Source organism: Oncorhynchus clarkii, chromosome 4 (genome assembly GCF_045791955.1).
Source record: "Oncorhynchus clarkii lewisi isolate Uvic-CL-2024 chromosome 4, UVic_Ocla_1.0, whole genome shotgun sequence".
Classification (NCBI taxonomy): domain Eukaryota; kingdom Metazoa; phylum Chordata; class Actinopteri; order Salmoniformes; family Salmonidae; genus Oncorhynchus; species Oncorhynchus clarkii.
The window spans coordinates 1,217,565-1,234,074 of NC_092150.1; the positions used below are offsets into that span (position 1 = coordinate 1,217,565).

At 47.4% G+C, this 16,510-nt stretch overlaps 1 protein-coding gene across 1 annotated transcript in view; it reads left to right on the forward strand.

The window, feature by feature from the left end:
- The first annotated feature begins 3,022 nt into the window (after window positions 1-3,022).
- LOC139406277 (mannosidase, alpha, class 2C, member 1) overlaps window positions 3,023-16,510 on the forward strand; it is a 52,667-nt gene continuing 39,179 nt past the window's right edge. The window contains exons 1-8 of the mRNA XM_071148732.1: window positions 3,023-3,240; window positions 3,535-3,660; window positions 4,008-4,131; window positions 6,727-6,797; window positions 8,471-8,648; window positions 8,964-9,153; window positions 12,716-12,822; window positions 14,157-14,267. Of these exons, the coding sequence (XP_071004833.1) occupies window positions 3,140-3,240; window positions 3,535-3,660; window positions 4,008-4,131; window positions 6,727-6,797; window positions 8,471-8,648; window positions 8,964-9,153; window positions 12,716-12,822; window positions 14,157-14,267 (1,008 nt within the window). The 5' untranslated portion in view covers window positions 3,023-3,139. The remainder of the gene's footprint in view (window positions 3,241-3,534; window positions 3,661-4,007; window positions 4,132-6,726; window positions 6,798-8,470; window positions 8,649-8,963; window positions 9,154-12,715; window positions 12,823-14,156; window positions 14,268-16,510) is intronic.

The following is a 16,510-nucleotide window of genomic DNA, read 5'->3' on the forward strand; positions in this document are numbered from 1 at the left end:
CACTGATTGAGAACCATATCAGGCCAAAACACATAGAAACAGACTAACTAGACATGCAACATAGAATGCCCACTCATATCACACCCTGACCAAACAAAACATAGAAACAAACAACGCAAATAATAGTCAGAGTGTGACAAACACTGGAATGGTAGATTTGCAGTGGAAGAATGTGCAAAGTAGAAATAAAAATAATGGGGTGCAAAGGAGCAAAAAAATAAATAAATACAGTAGGGGGAGAGGTAGTTGTTTGGGCTAAATTATAGGTGGGCTATATGTACATGTGCAGTAATCTGTGAGCTGCTCTGACAGCTGGTGCTTAAAGCTAGTGAGATTACTGCACCTGTACATAGCCCACCTATACTTTATATACCCAATGTCTTTAAATATTATTTATAAATGGTCCGAGAAGAATAACATTGGCAGGGCAATTCAAGCGTAGCCAATATGCAGTAATAATGTATTGGGCCTACTGAGAATAGCCCTTATGCAGTGGTAATGTATTGGGCCTACTGACTATAGCCAATATGCAGTGGTAATGTATTGGGCCTACTGAGCATAGCCAATATGCAGTGGTAATGTATTGGGCCTACTGAGCATAGCCAATATGCAGTGGTAATGTATTGGGCCTACTGACTATAGCCAATATGCAGTGGTAATGTATTGGGCCTACTGAGCATAGCCAATATGCAGTGGTAATGTATTGGGCCTACTGACTATAGCCAATATGCAGTGGTAATGTATTGGGCCTACTGAGCATAGCCAATATGCAGTGATAATGTATTGGGCCTATAGCCTACCGAGCATAGCCAATATGCAGTGGTAATGTATTGGGTCTATAGCCTACCGAGCATAGCCAATATGCAGTGGTAATGTATTGGGTCTATAGCCTACTGAGCATAGCCAATATGCAGTGATAATGTATTGGGCCTACTGAGCATAGCCAATATGCAGTGGTAATGTATTGGGTCTATAGCCTACTGAGCATAGCCAATATGCAGTGGTAATGTATTGGGCCTACTGAGCATAGCCAATATGCAGTGGTAATGTATTGGGCCTACTGACTATAGCCAATATGCAGTGGTAATGTATTGGGCCTACTGAGCATAGCCAATATGCAGTGATAATGTATTGGGCCTATAGCCTACCGAGCATAGCCAATATGCAGTGGTAATGTATTGGGTCTATAGCCTACCGAGCATAGCCAATATGCAGTGGTAATGTATTGGGTCTATAGCCTACTGAGCATAGCCAATATGCAGTGATAATGTATTGGGCCTACTGAGCATAGCCAATATGCAGTGGTAATGTATTGGGTCTATAGCCTACTGAGCATAGCCAATATGCAGTGGTAATGTATTGGGTCTATAGCCTACTGAGCATAGCCAATATGCAGTGGTAATGTATTGGGTCTATAGCCTACTGAGTATAGCCAATATGCAGTGATAATGTATTGGGCCTACTGAACATAGCCAATATGCAGTGGTAATGTATTGGGCCTACTGAGCATAGCCAATATGCAGTGGTAATGTATTGGGCCTACTGAGCATAGCCAATATGCAGTGATAATGTATTGGGTCTATAGCCTACTGAGTATAGCCAATATGCAGTGATAATGTATTGGGCCTATAGCCTACCGAGCATAGCCAATATGCAGTGGTAATGTATTGGGCCTACTGAGCATAGCCAATATGCAGTGGTAATGTATTGGGCCTACTGAGCATAGCCAATATGCAGTGGTAATGTATTGGTCCTACTGAGCATAGCCAATATGCAGTGGTAATGTATTGGGCCTACTGAGCATAGCGAATATGCAGTGATAATGTATGGGGCCCATAGCCTACTGAGCATAGCCAATATGCAGTGATAATGTATTGGGCCCATAGCCTACTGAGCATAGCCAATATGCAGGGATAATGTATGGGGCCCATAGCCTACTGAGTATAGCCAATATGCAGTGATAATGTATGGGGCCCATAGCCTACTGAGTATAGCCAATATGCAGTGATAATGTATGGGGCCCATAGCCTACTGAGCATAGCCAATATGCAGTGATAATGTATGGGGCCCATAGCCTACTGAGTATAGCCAATATGCAGTGATAATGTATGGGGCCCATAGCCTACTGAGCATAGCCAATATGCAGTGATAATGTATGGGGCCCATAGCCTACTGAGCATAGCCAATATGCAGTGATAATGTATTGGGTCTATAGCCTACTGAGCATAGCCAATATGCAGTGGTAATGTATTGGGCCTATAGCCTACTGAGCATAGCCAATATGCAGTGGTAATGTATTGGGCCTACTGAGCATAGCCAATATGCAGTGGTAATGTATTGGGTCTATAGCCTACTGAGCATAGCCAATATGCAGTGGTAATGTATTGGGCCTATGGCCTACTGAGCATAGCCAATATGCAGTGATAATGTATTGGGCCTATAGCCTACTGAGCATAGCCAATATGCAGTGATAATGTATTGAGTCTATAGCCTACTGCACAAACCTCATTGCTACATAACTGGTTTTAATTGGTTAATGTTGTATAGGTTTACATTTTTTAAATTATGCAGTAGATCGCACCTTGCATTTTGACTCAGAAAGTGATCTTGACTCATGTTGAGTTTATGTTTTTGTTAAGTGTATGTTGTTCTGCAAAACATCAACTACAGATTCTAACATGTACCATCTACAGATTCTAACATGTACCATCTACATAGGCACTTCTGGTTTTGGAAGGACCATAAAGGTAATGGGAATGGTGTACTCAGTCTCTCTGTGCTAGTTGTCTCATTTTACATGAATACTATATGTATGGTTTTTCAAACCCTCTGGTTTAAATAAATGTTGACATTTGATATTCTTTCTCATATCATACTCATATCATACAAGTATTAGTGCACTATGCAGTAAGATTACTTACCCCCTAAATAGTATGGTGGTGGAGGGCTAATCATACGGCCTAGAACGTTAGTGACATGTTAACAACAGCGACATCTAGCGGCTGATCAACGCAAAGACAATAGTATTTCTATTGTACTTCCGGGTCCACATGGTCCCTTCCTTGTTGTTTCTCTAAACTTCACGAAACAGTGGATAATTTATTGATTCTCCGAACATTGACCAGAGATATTATTGACGATGTATCATCAACCGGTACTGAAGAACCGACGGACTCTTCTGGAACGAGCTGAGAAATTCATATCTGAGATTTATTTCACCGACTGCAACCTTAGGGGAAGGTAAATGGTATTTCTTAGCTAGCGGTCAAGTGCAATAAAATGCATGCCCATTACCCACTCAATATGCCCAGCTAAGTAGCAATGTTTTGTTGGGCAGATGGAAGTTCTATTTATTGTGCAAAATGTTTGAATTCTCCGCGGGTGAAGAGAGAAACTGCTCTGCTCCTTGTAATAGCAATTGTTTTCTGGGTAATGAATCCCCCTTCTGGATCTGGTTATGAGACACTGACAGCACTTTATGTGGCGATCTGAGTCATATAAAAACACGTTTCTTACAACATGACTCGTTTCCAGACTATATGGAGACGCCTGTCCCCTGGAGTCCATCTCCTCGTCTCTGTCACAGCAACGGATCCCTTTCCTAGAGGCTGTCAAACAGAACTTTGAGCCGTATCAAGTTGGTGATACCTTTGGACCTACGTAAGGACTGGAATATTTTGTAGCTCTCTTCGAACACCATGTTTGGTTAAATACCATGAACGAGTGAATGAATTAATGAATGAACGAGTGAATGAATGAATGAACGAGTGAATGAATGAATGAACGAGTGAATGAATGAATGAATGAACGAGTGAATGAATGAATGAATGCATGAATGAACGAGTGAATGAATGAATTAATGAATGAGTGAGTGAGTGAGTGAATTAGTGAGTGAATTAGTGAGTGAGTGAGTGTGAGTGAATTAGTGGAGTGAGTTGGTGAATGAGCGTGCAAAAGAACACAAACCAGTGAACCAACAAACTAGTATGAGTAATGTTTTATTACAGATGGTGGACATGCTGGTTTAAAGTATCTCTGAGGATACCAGACTCCTGGAGAGGGAAGCAGGTCCATCTGAGCTGGGAGAGTGATGGAGAGGCCATGGTCTGGAGGGATGAGCAACCTGTACAGGTTCAACATTATATACACACCCACATGAGCCTTACCTCATCCACCATACCACTACAGTACCTCATCCACCACACCTCAACCACCATACCACTACAGTACCTCAACCACCATACCACTACAGTACCTCAACCACCATACCACTACAGTACCTCAACCACCATACCACTACAGTACCTCAACCACCATACCACTACAGTACCTCATCCACCACACCTCAACCACCATAACACAACAGTACCTCAACCACCATACCACTACAGTACCTCATCCACCATACCTCATCCACCATACCTCATCCACCATAACACTACAGTACCTCATCCACCATTCCTCAACCACCATAACACTACAGTACCTCATCCACCATAACACTACAGTACCTCATCCACCATACCACTACAGTACCTCATCCACCACACCTCAACCACCATAACACTACAGTACCTCAACCACCATACCACTACAGTACCTCATCCACCATACCTCATCCACCATAACACTACAGTACCTCATCCACCATAACACTACAGTACCTCATCCACCACACCTCAACCACCATAACACAACAGTACCTCAACCACCATACCACTACAGTACCTCATCCACCATACCTCATCCACCATACCTCAACCACCATAACACTACAGTACCTCATCCACCATACCTCAACCACCATAACACTACAGTACCTCATCCACCATACCTCATCCACCATACCTCAACCACCATAACACTACAGTACCTCATCCAACCACACCTCAACCACCATACCACTACAGTACCTCATCCACCATACCTCATCCACCATAACACTACAGTACCTCATCCACCATACCACTACAGTACCTCATCCACCATACCTCATCCACCATAACACTACAGTACCTCATCCACCATGCCACTACAGTACTTCATCCACCATACCTCAACCACCATAACACTATTGTACCTCAACCACCATAACACTACAGTACCTCATCCACCATTCCTCAACCACCATAACACTACAGTACCTCAACCACCATATCACTACAGTAGATCATCCACCATACCACTACAGTACCTCATCCACCATACCACTACAGTACCTCAACCACCATAACACTATTGTACCTCATCCACCATAACACTACAGTAGATCATCCACCATACCACTACAGTACCTCATCCACCATACCACTACAGTACCTCATCCACCATACCTCAACCACCATAACACTATTGTACCTCATCCACCATAACACTACAGTAGATCATCCACCATACCACTACAGTACCTCATCCACCATGCCACTACAGTACTTCATCCACCATACCTCAACCACCATAACACTACAGTACCTCATCCACCATACCTCATCCACCATACCACTACAGTACCTCATCCACCATGCCACTACAGTACTTCATCCACCATACCTCAACCACCATAACACTATTGTACCTCATCCACCATACCACTACAGTACCTCATCCACCATACCACTACAGTACCTCAACAGACTAGTCTCATCCTCCGGGCTCTCTCAGCTTGCCTTGGGGCAAAGTCACAATAACAATCTGTTTTAGTTATATGTGAACTATGTTATGTACGCTAATCAAGCCTCACTGCATGTTGTTCAAACACATCATTCTCAGGGGTTGACCTTGATGTTGTCATTTGGTTGGCAGGGGTTGACCTTGATGTTGTTATTTGATTGGCAGGGGTTGACCTTGATGTTGTTATTTGATTGACAGGGGTTGACCTTGATGTTGTCATTTGATTGACAGGGGTTGACCTTGATGTTGTCATTTGATTGACAGGGGTTGACCTTGATGTTGTCATTTGATTGACAGGGGTTGACCTTGATGTTGTCATTTGATTGACAGGGGTTGACCTTGATGTTGTCATTTGATTGGCAGGGGTTGACCTTGATGTTGTTATTTGATTGACAGGGGTTGACCTTGATGTTGTTATTTGATTGACAGGGGTTGACCTTGATGTTGTCATTTGATTGACAGGGGTTGACCTTGATGTTGTTATTTGATTGACAGTGGTTGACCTTGATGTTGTTATTTGATTGACAGGGGTTGACCTTGATGTTGTCATTTGATTGACAGGGGTTGACCTTGATGTTGTCATTTGATTGACAGGGGTTGACCTTGATGTTGTTATTTGATTGACAGGGGTTGACCTTGATGTTGTCATTTGATTGGCAGGGGTTGACCTTGATGTTGCTATTTGATTGACAGTGGTTGACCTTGATGTTGTCATTTGATTGACAGGGGTTGACCTTGATGTTGTTATTTGATTGACAGGGGTTGACCTTGATGTTGCTATTTGATTGGCAGGGGTTGACCTTGATGTTGTCATTTGATTGACAGGGGTTGACCTTGATGTTGTTATTTGATTGACAGGGGTTGACCTTGATGTTGTTATTTGATTGACAGGGGTTGACCTTGATGTTGTCATTTGATTGACAGGGGTTGACCTTGATGTTGTTATTTGATTGACAGGGGTTGACCTTGATGTTGCTATTTGATTGGCAGGGGTTGACCTTGATGTTGTCATTTGATTGACAGGGGTTGACCTTGATGTTGTCATTTGATTGACAGGGGTTGACCAAAGAAGGGGAGAAGACCAGCTACGTCTTGACTGAGTGTCTGGAGGATGATGAGCCACACAGGTTAGTGGGTTCTACATCCTGACTGACTGTCTGGAGGATGATGATCCACACAGGTTAGTGGGTTCTACATCCTGACTGTCTGGAGGATGATGATCCACACAGGTTAGTGGGTTCTACATCCTGACTGACTGTCTGGAGGATGATGAGACACACAGGTTAGTGGGTTCTACATCCTGACTGACTGGAGGATGATGAGACACACAGGTTAGTGGGGTCTACATCCTGACTGACTGTCTGGAGGATGATGATCCACACAGGTTAGTGGGTTCTACATCCTGACTGACTGTCTGGAGGATGATGAGACACACAGGTTAGTGGGTTCTACATCCTGACTGACTGTCTGGAGGATGATGAGACACACAGGTTAGTGGGTTCTACATCCTGACTGACTGTCTGGAGGATGATGAGACACACAGGTTAGTGGGTTCTACATCCTGACTGACTGTCTGGAGGTTGATGATCCACACAGGTTAGTGGGTTCTACATCCTGACTGTCTGGAGGTTGATGATCCACACAGGTTAGTGGGTTCTACATCCTGACTGACTGGAGGATGATGATCCACACAGGTTAGTGGGTTCTACATCCTGACTGACTGGAGGATGATGATCCACACAGGTTAGTGGGTTCTACATCCTGACTTTCTGGAGGATGATGAGACACACAGGTTAGTGGGTTCTATGTCCTGACTGTCTGGAGGATGATGATCCACACAGGTTAGTGGGTTCTACATCCTGAGAGTCTGGAGGATGATGATCCACACTGGTTAGTGGGTTCTACATCCTGACTGACTGACTGTCTGTAGGATGATGATCCACACAGGTTAGTGGGTTCTACATCCTGACTGTCTGGAGGATGATGAGACACACAGGTTAGTGGGTTCTACATCCTGACTGACTGGAGGATGATGATCCACACAGGTTAGTGGGTTCTACATCCTGACTGACTGGAGGATGATGAGACACACAGGTTAGTGGGTTCTACATCCTGACTGACTGGAGGATGATGATCCACACAGGTTAGTGGGTTCTACATCCTGACTGACTGGAGGATGATGATCCACACAGGTTAGTGGGTTCTACATCCTGACTTTCTGGAGGATGATGAGACACACAGGTTAGTGGGTTCTACATCCTGACTGACTGGAGGATGATGATCCACACAGGTTAGTGGGTTCTACATCCTGACTGACTGGAGGATGATGATCCACACTGGTTAGTGGGTTCTACATCCTGACTGACTGACTGTCTGTAGGATGATGATCCACACAGGTTAGTGGGTTCTACATCCTGTTTTGGGTGAATTCAATTTACATTTGACATGTTAGTCATTTATCAGACGCTCTTCAGGGATTTTTCTGCCATGTAAATCCTTTTGTGTTCAGCAAACGGTGGCTACTTTTAAGACTCTTAAATTTAAAATATAGCTCAGTGAATGTATTTGATTTGATTAAAACACATAGGATGTGTCAAGATATGGAAAAATATAAGTTTAAACATTTCAATCGATTGGTTGAAAGGACAGGAGGCTCTCGGTTGACTAAGTTTGTTTAGTCGGGGACAGCGCTGCTCTACATTGAGTTGGCGCGTAGCGGTCTGTTTGCAGCGAGTCAGGATCGCCTCAGTGTGTTCTAGTTCTGTGTTGTAAACTGTAGTCTGTCTTCTGTCTCTTTTAGCATCTCCCTGTATGTCGAGCTGGCGTGTAACAGTCTTTTCGGAGCGGGAAGAGGATCCATGATTGCAGCACCTGACCCAGACAGGAAGTACTCTGTCCAGAAGGCTGAGCTTGTGGTGTTTAAGTCGGACGTCAGGGAGCTGCTGACTGATTTGGAGATGCTGGTAGACATGGTCAAGGTATGTTGAGATATCAGTATTCTATAATGTCAAGGTACTACCTAATGGGATGTGAAGTAGGTCAAGAGGTCATGTCTGGAGCAGGCTGGGGTCAATTCCAGGAGTAGTAGGTCAAGAGGTCATGTCTGGAGCAGGGTGGGGTCAATTCCAGGAGTAGTAAACTAACTAAATGGAATTGACTCCAAACCTGAACCTGCAGATGGAATTGTGACATTTAACTGTGAATGAAGTGTAACTGTCAACTTTAGTTAGTCTGCTGTTCTGTTCCTGCTTTCTCATTGGCCTGTTGATCTTCTCTCTTCTGCCTCCTCTCAGTTGCTGGGTGAGGGGGAACAGCGTGGGTACCAGGCTCTGTTCACAGCCAATGAGATGGTGAACCTGTGTGAGCCGACCAATCCCAGCTCATTTCCTGCGGCCCGGAGTCTGGCTCAGAAGTTCTTCAGCCAGAGGAATGGAGAGAGCCAGCACACTGTCCATGCTATGGGACACTGCCACATTGACTCAGGTGAACATCTCTCTCTTTCAAGATGACTGATTTTGTTTAGTCTATGTCCATGTATTGAGTTCTCCTGTAATGATGCTCCACTGTCTACTGCTGCTCCACTGTCTACTGCTGCTCCACTGTCTACTGCTGCTCCACTGTCTACTGCTGCTCCACTGTCTACTGCTGCTCCACTGTCTACTGCTGCTCCACTGTCTACTGCTGCTCCACTGTCTACTGCTGCTCCACTGTCTACTGCTGCTCCACTGTCTACTGCTGCTCCACTGTCTACCGCTGCTCCACTGTCTACCGCTGCTCCACTGTCTACCGCTGCTCCACTGTCTACCGCTGCTCCACTGTCTACCGCTGCTCCACTGTCTACCGCTGCTCCGCTGTCTACCGCTGCTCCGCTGTCTACCGCTGCTCCGCTGTCTACCGCTGCTCCACTGTCTACCGCTGCTCCACTGTCTACTGCTGCTCCGCTGTCTACCGCTGCTCCACTGTCTACTGCTGCTCCACTGTCTACTGCTGCTCCGCTGTCTACCGCTGCTCCGCTGTCTACTGCTGCTGCGCTGTCTACTGCTGCTCCGCTGTCTACTGCTGCTCCACTGTGTGTGGTGTACTGCTGCTCCACTGTCTACCGCTGCTCCACTGTCTACCGCTGCTCCACTGTTTACTGCTGCTCCACTGTTTACTGCTGCTCCACTGTCTACTGCTGCTCCACTGTCTACTGCTGCTCCACTGTCTACCGCTGCTCCACTGTCTACCGCTGCTCCACTGTCTACTGCTGCTCCACTGTCTACCGCTGTCTACCGCTGCTCCACTGTCTACCGCTGCTCCGCTGTCTACTGCTGCTCCACTGTCTACCGCTGCTCCGCTGTCTACCGCTGCTCCACTGTCTACTGCTGCTCCACTGTCTACTGCTGCTCCACTGTCTACCGCTGCTCCACTGTCTACCGCTGCTCCACTGTCTACTGCTGCTCCACTGTCTACCGCTGTCTACCGCTGCTCCACTGTCTACCGCTGCTCCACTGTCTACTGCTGCTCCACTGTCTACCGCTGCTCCGCTGTCTTGCTGCTCCGCTGTCTACTGCTGCTCCGCTGTCTACTGCTGCTCCACTGTCTACTGCTGCTCCACTGTCTACCGCTGCTCCGCTTACTTGCTGCTCCGCTGTCTACTGCTGCTCCGCTGTCTACTGCTGCTCCACCGTCTACCGCTGCTCCACTGTCTACCGCTGCTCCACTGTCTACCGCTGCTCCGCTGTCTACCGCTGCTCCGCTGTCTACCGCTGCTCCACTGTCTACCGCTGCTCCACTGTCTACTCCTGCTCCACTGTCTACCGCTGCTCCACTGTCTACTGCTGCTCCACTGTCTACCGCTGCTCCACTGTCTACCGCTGCTCCACTGTCTACTGCTGCTCCGCTGTCTACTGCTGCTCCGCTGTCTACTGCTGCTCCACTGTCTACTGCTGCTCCACTGTCTACTGCTGCTCCACTGTCTGCTGCTGCTCCGCTGTCTTGCTGCTCCGCTGTCTACTGCTGCTCCGCTGTCTACTGCTGCTCCACTGTCTACCGCTGCTCCACTGTCTACCGCTGCTCCACTGTCTACTGCTGCTCCACTGTCTACCGCTGCTCCACTGTCTACCGCTGCTCCGCTGTCTACCGCTGCTCCGCTGTCTACCGCTGCTCCGCTGTCTACCGCTGCTCCACTGTCTACCGCTGCTCCACTGTCTACTCCTGCTCCACTGTCTACCGCTGCTCCACTGTCTACTGCTGCTCCACTGTCTATCGCTGCTCCACTGTCTACCGCTGCTCCACTGTCTACTGCTGCTCCGCTGTCTACTGCTGCTCCGCTGTCTACTGCTGCTCCGCTGTCTACTGCTGCTCCACTGTCTACTGCTGCTCCACTGTGTGTGGTGTACTGCTGCTCCACTGTCTACCGCTGCTCCACTGTCTACCGCTGCTCCACTGTTTACTGCTGCTCCACTGTCTACTGCTGCTCCACTGTCTACTGCTGCTCCACTGTCTATTGCTGCTCCGCTGTCTACCGCTGCTCCGCTGTCTACCGCTGCTCCACTGTCTACCGCTGCTGCCCTGTGAACTGCTGCTCCACTGTGTGTGGTGTACTGCTGCTCCACTGTCTTCTGCTGCTCCACTGTCTACCGCTGCTGCCCTGTGAACTGCTGCTCCACTGTGTGTGGTGTACTGCTGCTCCACTGTCTACTGATGCTCGACTGTGTGTGGTGTACTTCTGCTCCACTGTTTGTGGTGTCCTGCTGCTCCACTGTGTGTGGTGTCCTGCTGCTCCACTGTGTGTGGTGTCCTGCTGCTCCACTGTCTACTGCTGCTTCACTGTCTACTGCTGCTCCACTGTCTACTGCTGCTCCACTGTCTTCTGCTGCTCCACTGTCTACCGCTGCTGCCCTGTGAACTGCTGCTCCACTGTGTGTGGTGTTCTGCTGCTCCACTGTGTGTGGTGTACTGCTGCTCCACTGTCTACTGATGCTCCACTGTGTGTGGTGTTTTGCTGCTCCACTGTGTGTGGTGTACTTCTGCTCCACTGTGTGTGGTGTTCTGCTGCTCCACTGTGTGTGGTGTACTTCTGCTCCACTGTGTGTGTTGTCCTGCTGCTCCACTGTGTGTGGTGTCCTGCCCTGTTGCTCCACTGTGCGTGGTTTTCTGCTGCTCCACTGTGTGTGGTGTCCTGCTGCCCCACTGTCTACCGCTGCTCCACTGTGTGTGGTGTCCTGCTGCTCCACTGTGTGTGGTGTTCTGCTGCTCCACTGTGTGTGGTGTTCTGCTGCTCCACTGTGTGTGGTGTACTGCTGCTCCACTGTCTACTGATGCTCCATTGTGTGTGGTGTCCTGCTGCTCCACTGTGTGTGGTGTCCTGCTGCTCCACTGTGTGTGGTGTCCTGCTGCTCCACTGTGTGTGGTGTCCTGCTGCTCCACTGTGTGTGGTGTCCTGCTGCTCCACTGTGTGTGGTGTCCTGCTGCTCCACTGTCTACTGATGCTCCACTGTGTGTGGTGTCTTGCTGCTCCACTGTGTGTGGTGTCCTGCTGCTCCACTGTGTGTGGTGTCCTGCTGCTCCACTGTGTGTGGTGTCCTGCTGCTCCACTGTGTGTGGTGTTCTGCTGCTCCACTGTGTGTGGTGTACTTCTGCTCCACTGTGTGTGGTGTTCTGCTGCTCCACTGTGTGTGATGTACCGCTGCTCCACTGTGTGTGGTGTCCTGCTGCTCCACTGTGTGTGATGTACCGCTGCTCCACTGTGTGTGATGTACCGCTGCTCCACTGTGTGTGGTGTTCTGCTGCTCCACTGTGTGTGGTGTTCTGCTGCTCCACTGTCTACTGCTGCTCCACTGTCTTCTGCTGCTCCACATCAGGAAGTGATTGATTGATTAATATCCTGCTCCGTCCCTGTCTCTATCTAGCCTGGCTGTGGTCCTATGATGACATCAGGATGTGATTGATTGATTAATATCCTGCTCTGTCCCTGTCTCTATCTAGCCTGGCTGTGGCCCTATGATGACATCAGGATGTGATTGATTGATTAATATCCTGCTCTGTCCCTGTCTCTATCTAGCCTGGCTGTGGCCCTATGAGGAGACCATCAGGAAGTGTGCCAGGAGCTGGGTGACTGTGATCAGACTGATGGAGAAGAACCCTCACATGGTCTTCACCTGTTCACAGGTACTGTACCTTTAATACACACTCACCTGTTCACAGGTACTGTACCTTTAATACACACTCACCTGTTCACAGGTACTGTACCTTTAATACACACTCACCTGTTCACAGGTACTGTACCTTTAATACACACTCACCTGTTCACTGTACCTTTAATACACACTCACCTGTTCACTGTACCTTTAATACACACTCACCTGTTCACAGGTACTGTACCTTTAATACACACTCACCTGTTCACAGGTACTGTACCTTTAATACACACTCAGCAGTTTGACTGGGTTAATAGTGGTCTCTCCTCTCTCCAGGCTCAGCACTTTGACTGGGTTAATAGTGGTCTCTCCTCTCTCCAGGCCCAGCAGTTTGACTGGGTTAATAGTGGTCTCTCCTCTCTCCAGGCCCAGCAGTTTGACTGGGTTAATAGTGGTCTCTCCTCTCTCCAGGCCCAGCAGTTTGACTGGGTTAATAGTGGTCTCTCCTCTCTCCAGGCCCAGCAGTTTGACTGGGTTAATAGTGGTCTCTCCTCTCCTCTCTCCAGGCCCAGCAGTTTGACTGGGTTAATAGTGGTCTCTCCTCTCTCCAGGCCCAGCAGTTTAACTGGGTTAATAGTGGTCTCTCCTCTCTCCAGGCCCAGCAGTTTGACTGGGTTAATAGTGGTCTCTCCTCTACTCTCTCCAGGCTCAGCAGTTTGACTGGGTTAATAGTGGTCTCTCCTCTCTCCAGGCCCAGCAGTTTGACTGGGTTAATAGTGCTCTCCTCTCTCCAGGCCCAGCAGTTTGACTGGGTTAATAGTGGTCTCTCCTCTCTCCAGGCCCAGCAGTTTGACTGGGTTAATAGTGCTCTCCTCTCTCCAGGCCCAGCAGTTTGACTGGGTTAATAGTGGTCTCTCCTCTACTCTCTCCAGGCTCAGCAGTTTGACTGGGTTAATAGTGGTCTCTCCTCTCCTCTCTCCAGGCTCAGCAGTTTGACTGGGTTAATAGTGGTCTCTCCTCTCCTCTCTCCAGGCCCAGCAGTTTGACTGGGTTAATAGTGGTCTCTCCTCTCTCCAGGCCCAGCAGTTTGACTGGGTTAATAGTGGTCTCTCCTCTCCTCTCTCCAGGCCCAGCAGTTTGACTGGGTTAATAGTGGTCTCTCCTCTCCTCTCTCCAGGCCCAGCAGTTTGACTGGGTTAATAGTGGTCTCTCCTCCTCTCTCCAGGCCCAGCAGTTTGACTGGGTTAATAGTGGTCTCTCCTCTCCTCTCTCCAGGCCCAGCAGTTTGACTGGGTTAATAGTGGTCTCTCCTCTCTCCAGGCCCAGCAGTTTGACTGGGTTAATAGTGGTCTCTCCTCTCTCCAGGCTCAGCAGTTTGACTGGGTGAAGAGCTGGTATCCAGGCCTGTTCTCTCAGATCCAACACTTCGTTCAGAAGGGACAGTTCATCCCGGTAGGAGGCACCTGGGTGGAGATGGTAAGACCTGCACCCATACATAGAAAACCTATCTGAGATATAGTCCTTATTAAAGTCTAGGCCTGTCAAACGATTCAAATAATTCATTATGATTAATTACATTAGATTCTGTAGTTATTCGCAATTAATTGATGTTTCCATTTTTTTTTTTTTAAAGCAATGTTGATGTAATAGGCATGAATGGACTGAAACACCAAAAATATTCTTTATCAGAATTTTTTTAATGTCATATTCACCATAAACAAGTTAATAAATACAAAAGTTCTGTAACTTATTAATGCTCCCAAGTTGTAACGATCTTCTTCATCTGAGGAACAGGAAAGATCAGACCAAAACGCAGCGCGGTAATTTAATATAACTGGAAACAACTACCCACAAACACCAGGTGGGAACAGGCTACCTAAGTATGGTTCTCAATCGGAGACAACGATAGACAGCTGCCTCTGATTGGGAACCATACCAGGCCAAACACATAGAAAACAACATAGAATGCCCACCCCAACTCACGCCCTGACCAAACTAAAACAGAGCCATAAAAAAGGAACTAAGGTCAGGGCGTGACACAAGTAGGCCAACTAATTCTGCCTCATAAATTCTCTCTCTCACACACACAAAGAACCGGCTCTATGGATACAAACAACACAGAACATAAACCTGTCCAACAATGTCATGAATTCCACAGAACATAAACCTGTCCAACAATGTCATGAATTCCACAGAACATAAACCTGTCTCTGTGAAAGATAATTCAAAATCACTTCAATCAATTGTGAGAGACTCTCACCCTCTCTTTATCCCTCTCTCACCCTCTCTTTCTCCCTCTCTCTCTCTCTCTCCCCCCTCTCTCTCCCCTCTCGCTCTCTCTCTCTCTCTCTCTCTCTCATTTGTCTCTCTGTCTCTCTCTCTCTCTCTCTCTCTCTCTCTCTCTCTCTCTCTCTCTCTCTCTCTCTCTCTCTCTCTCTCTCTCTCTCTCTCTCTCTCTCTCTCTCTCTCATTTGTCTCTCTGTCTCTCACCCTCTCTTTCTCCCTCTCTCTCTCTCCCCCCTCTCTCTCTCTCTCTGTCTCTCTCTCTCTCTCATTTGTCTCTCTGTCTCTCACCCTCTCTTTCTCCCTCTCTCTCTGTCTCTCTCTCTGTCTCTCTCTCTGTCTCTCTCTCTCCGCTCTCCCCCTTCTCTCTCCCCCCTCTCTCTCCCCTTTCTCTCTCTCTCTCTCTCTCTCTCCGCTCTCCCTCTCTCTCTCTCTCCCCCCTCTCTCTCTCTCTCTCTCCCCACCAGAGTGGATTCCATCTTGTGCGAGTGACTCCTTCTTTAGCTCATTTGCAACTTCCTGTTGTTCAGCCTTGCTGTAGATGCAAATAACTTTGGTTTTATCCAGAGAGCCATCTGAGAGTGATTTTAAAATAGAATTTGCCGTTTAAAAGCTCTTACTAGCGTACATCATTCAGTCATACAAGTAGCAAGCTAGTAAAGTGGTTTCATCACTCAGCCATACAAGTAGCAAGCTAGTAAAGTGGTTTCATCACTCAGCCATACAAGTAGCAAGCTAGTAAAGTGGTTTCATCACTCAGCCATACAAGTAGCAAGCTAGTAAAGTGGTTTCATCACTCAGCCATACAAGTACAGTAGCTTGCAGATGTATTAATTCCCCTTGGCATGTTTCCTATTTTGTTGCAAACTGTAATTTAAAACAAAAGACATCGGCCAAGACCTCAGAAAAAAATTGTAGACCTCCACAAGTCTGCTTCATCCTTGGGCGCAATTTCCAAATGCCTGAATGTACCATGTTCATCTGTACAAACAATAGTACGCAAGTATAAACACCATGGGACCACGCAGCCGTCATACCGCTCAGGAAGGAGATGCGTTCTGTCTCCTAGAGACACATCTACTTTGATGTGAAAAGTGCAAATCAATCCCAGAACAGCAGCAAAGGACCTTGTGAAGATGCTGGAGGAAACGGGTACAAAAGTATCTATATTCACAGTAAAACAAGTCCTATATTGACATGACCTAAAAGTCCGCTCAGCAAGGAAGAAACCACTGCTCCAAAACCGCTATAAAAAATCCAGACTATGGTTTGCAACTGCACATGGGGACAAAGATCATACTTTTTGGAGAAATATCCTCTGGTCTGATGAAACAAAAATAGTACCGTTTGGCCATAATGACCATCGTTATGTTCGGAGGAAAAAGGGGGAGAGCTTGCAAGCCAAAGAACACCATCCGTGAAGAAAGGGGGTGGCA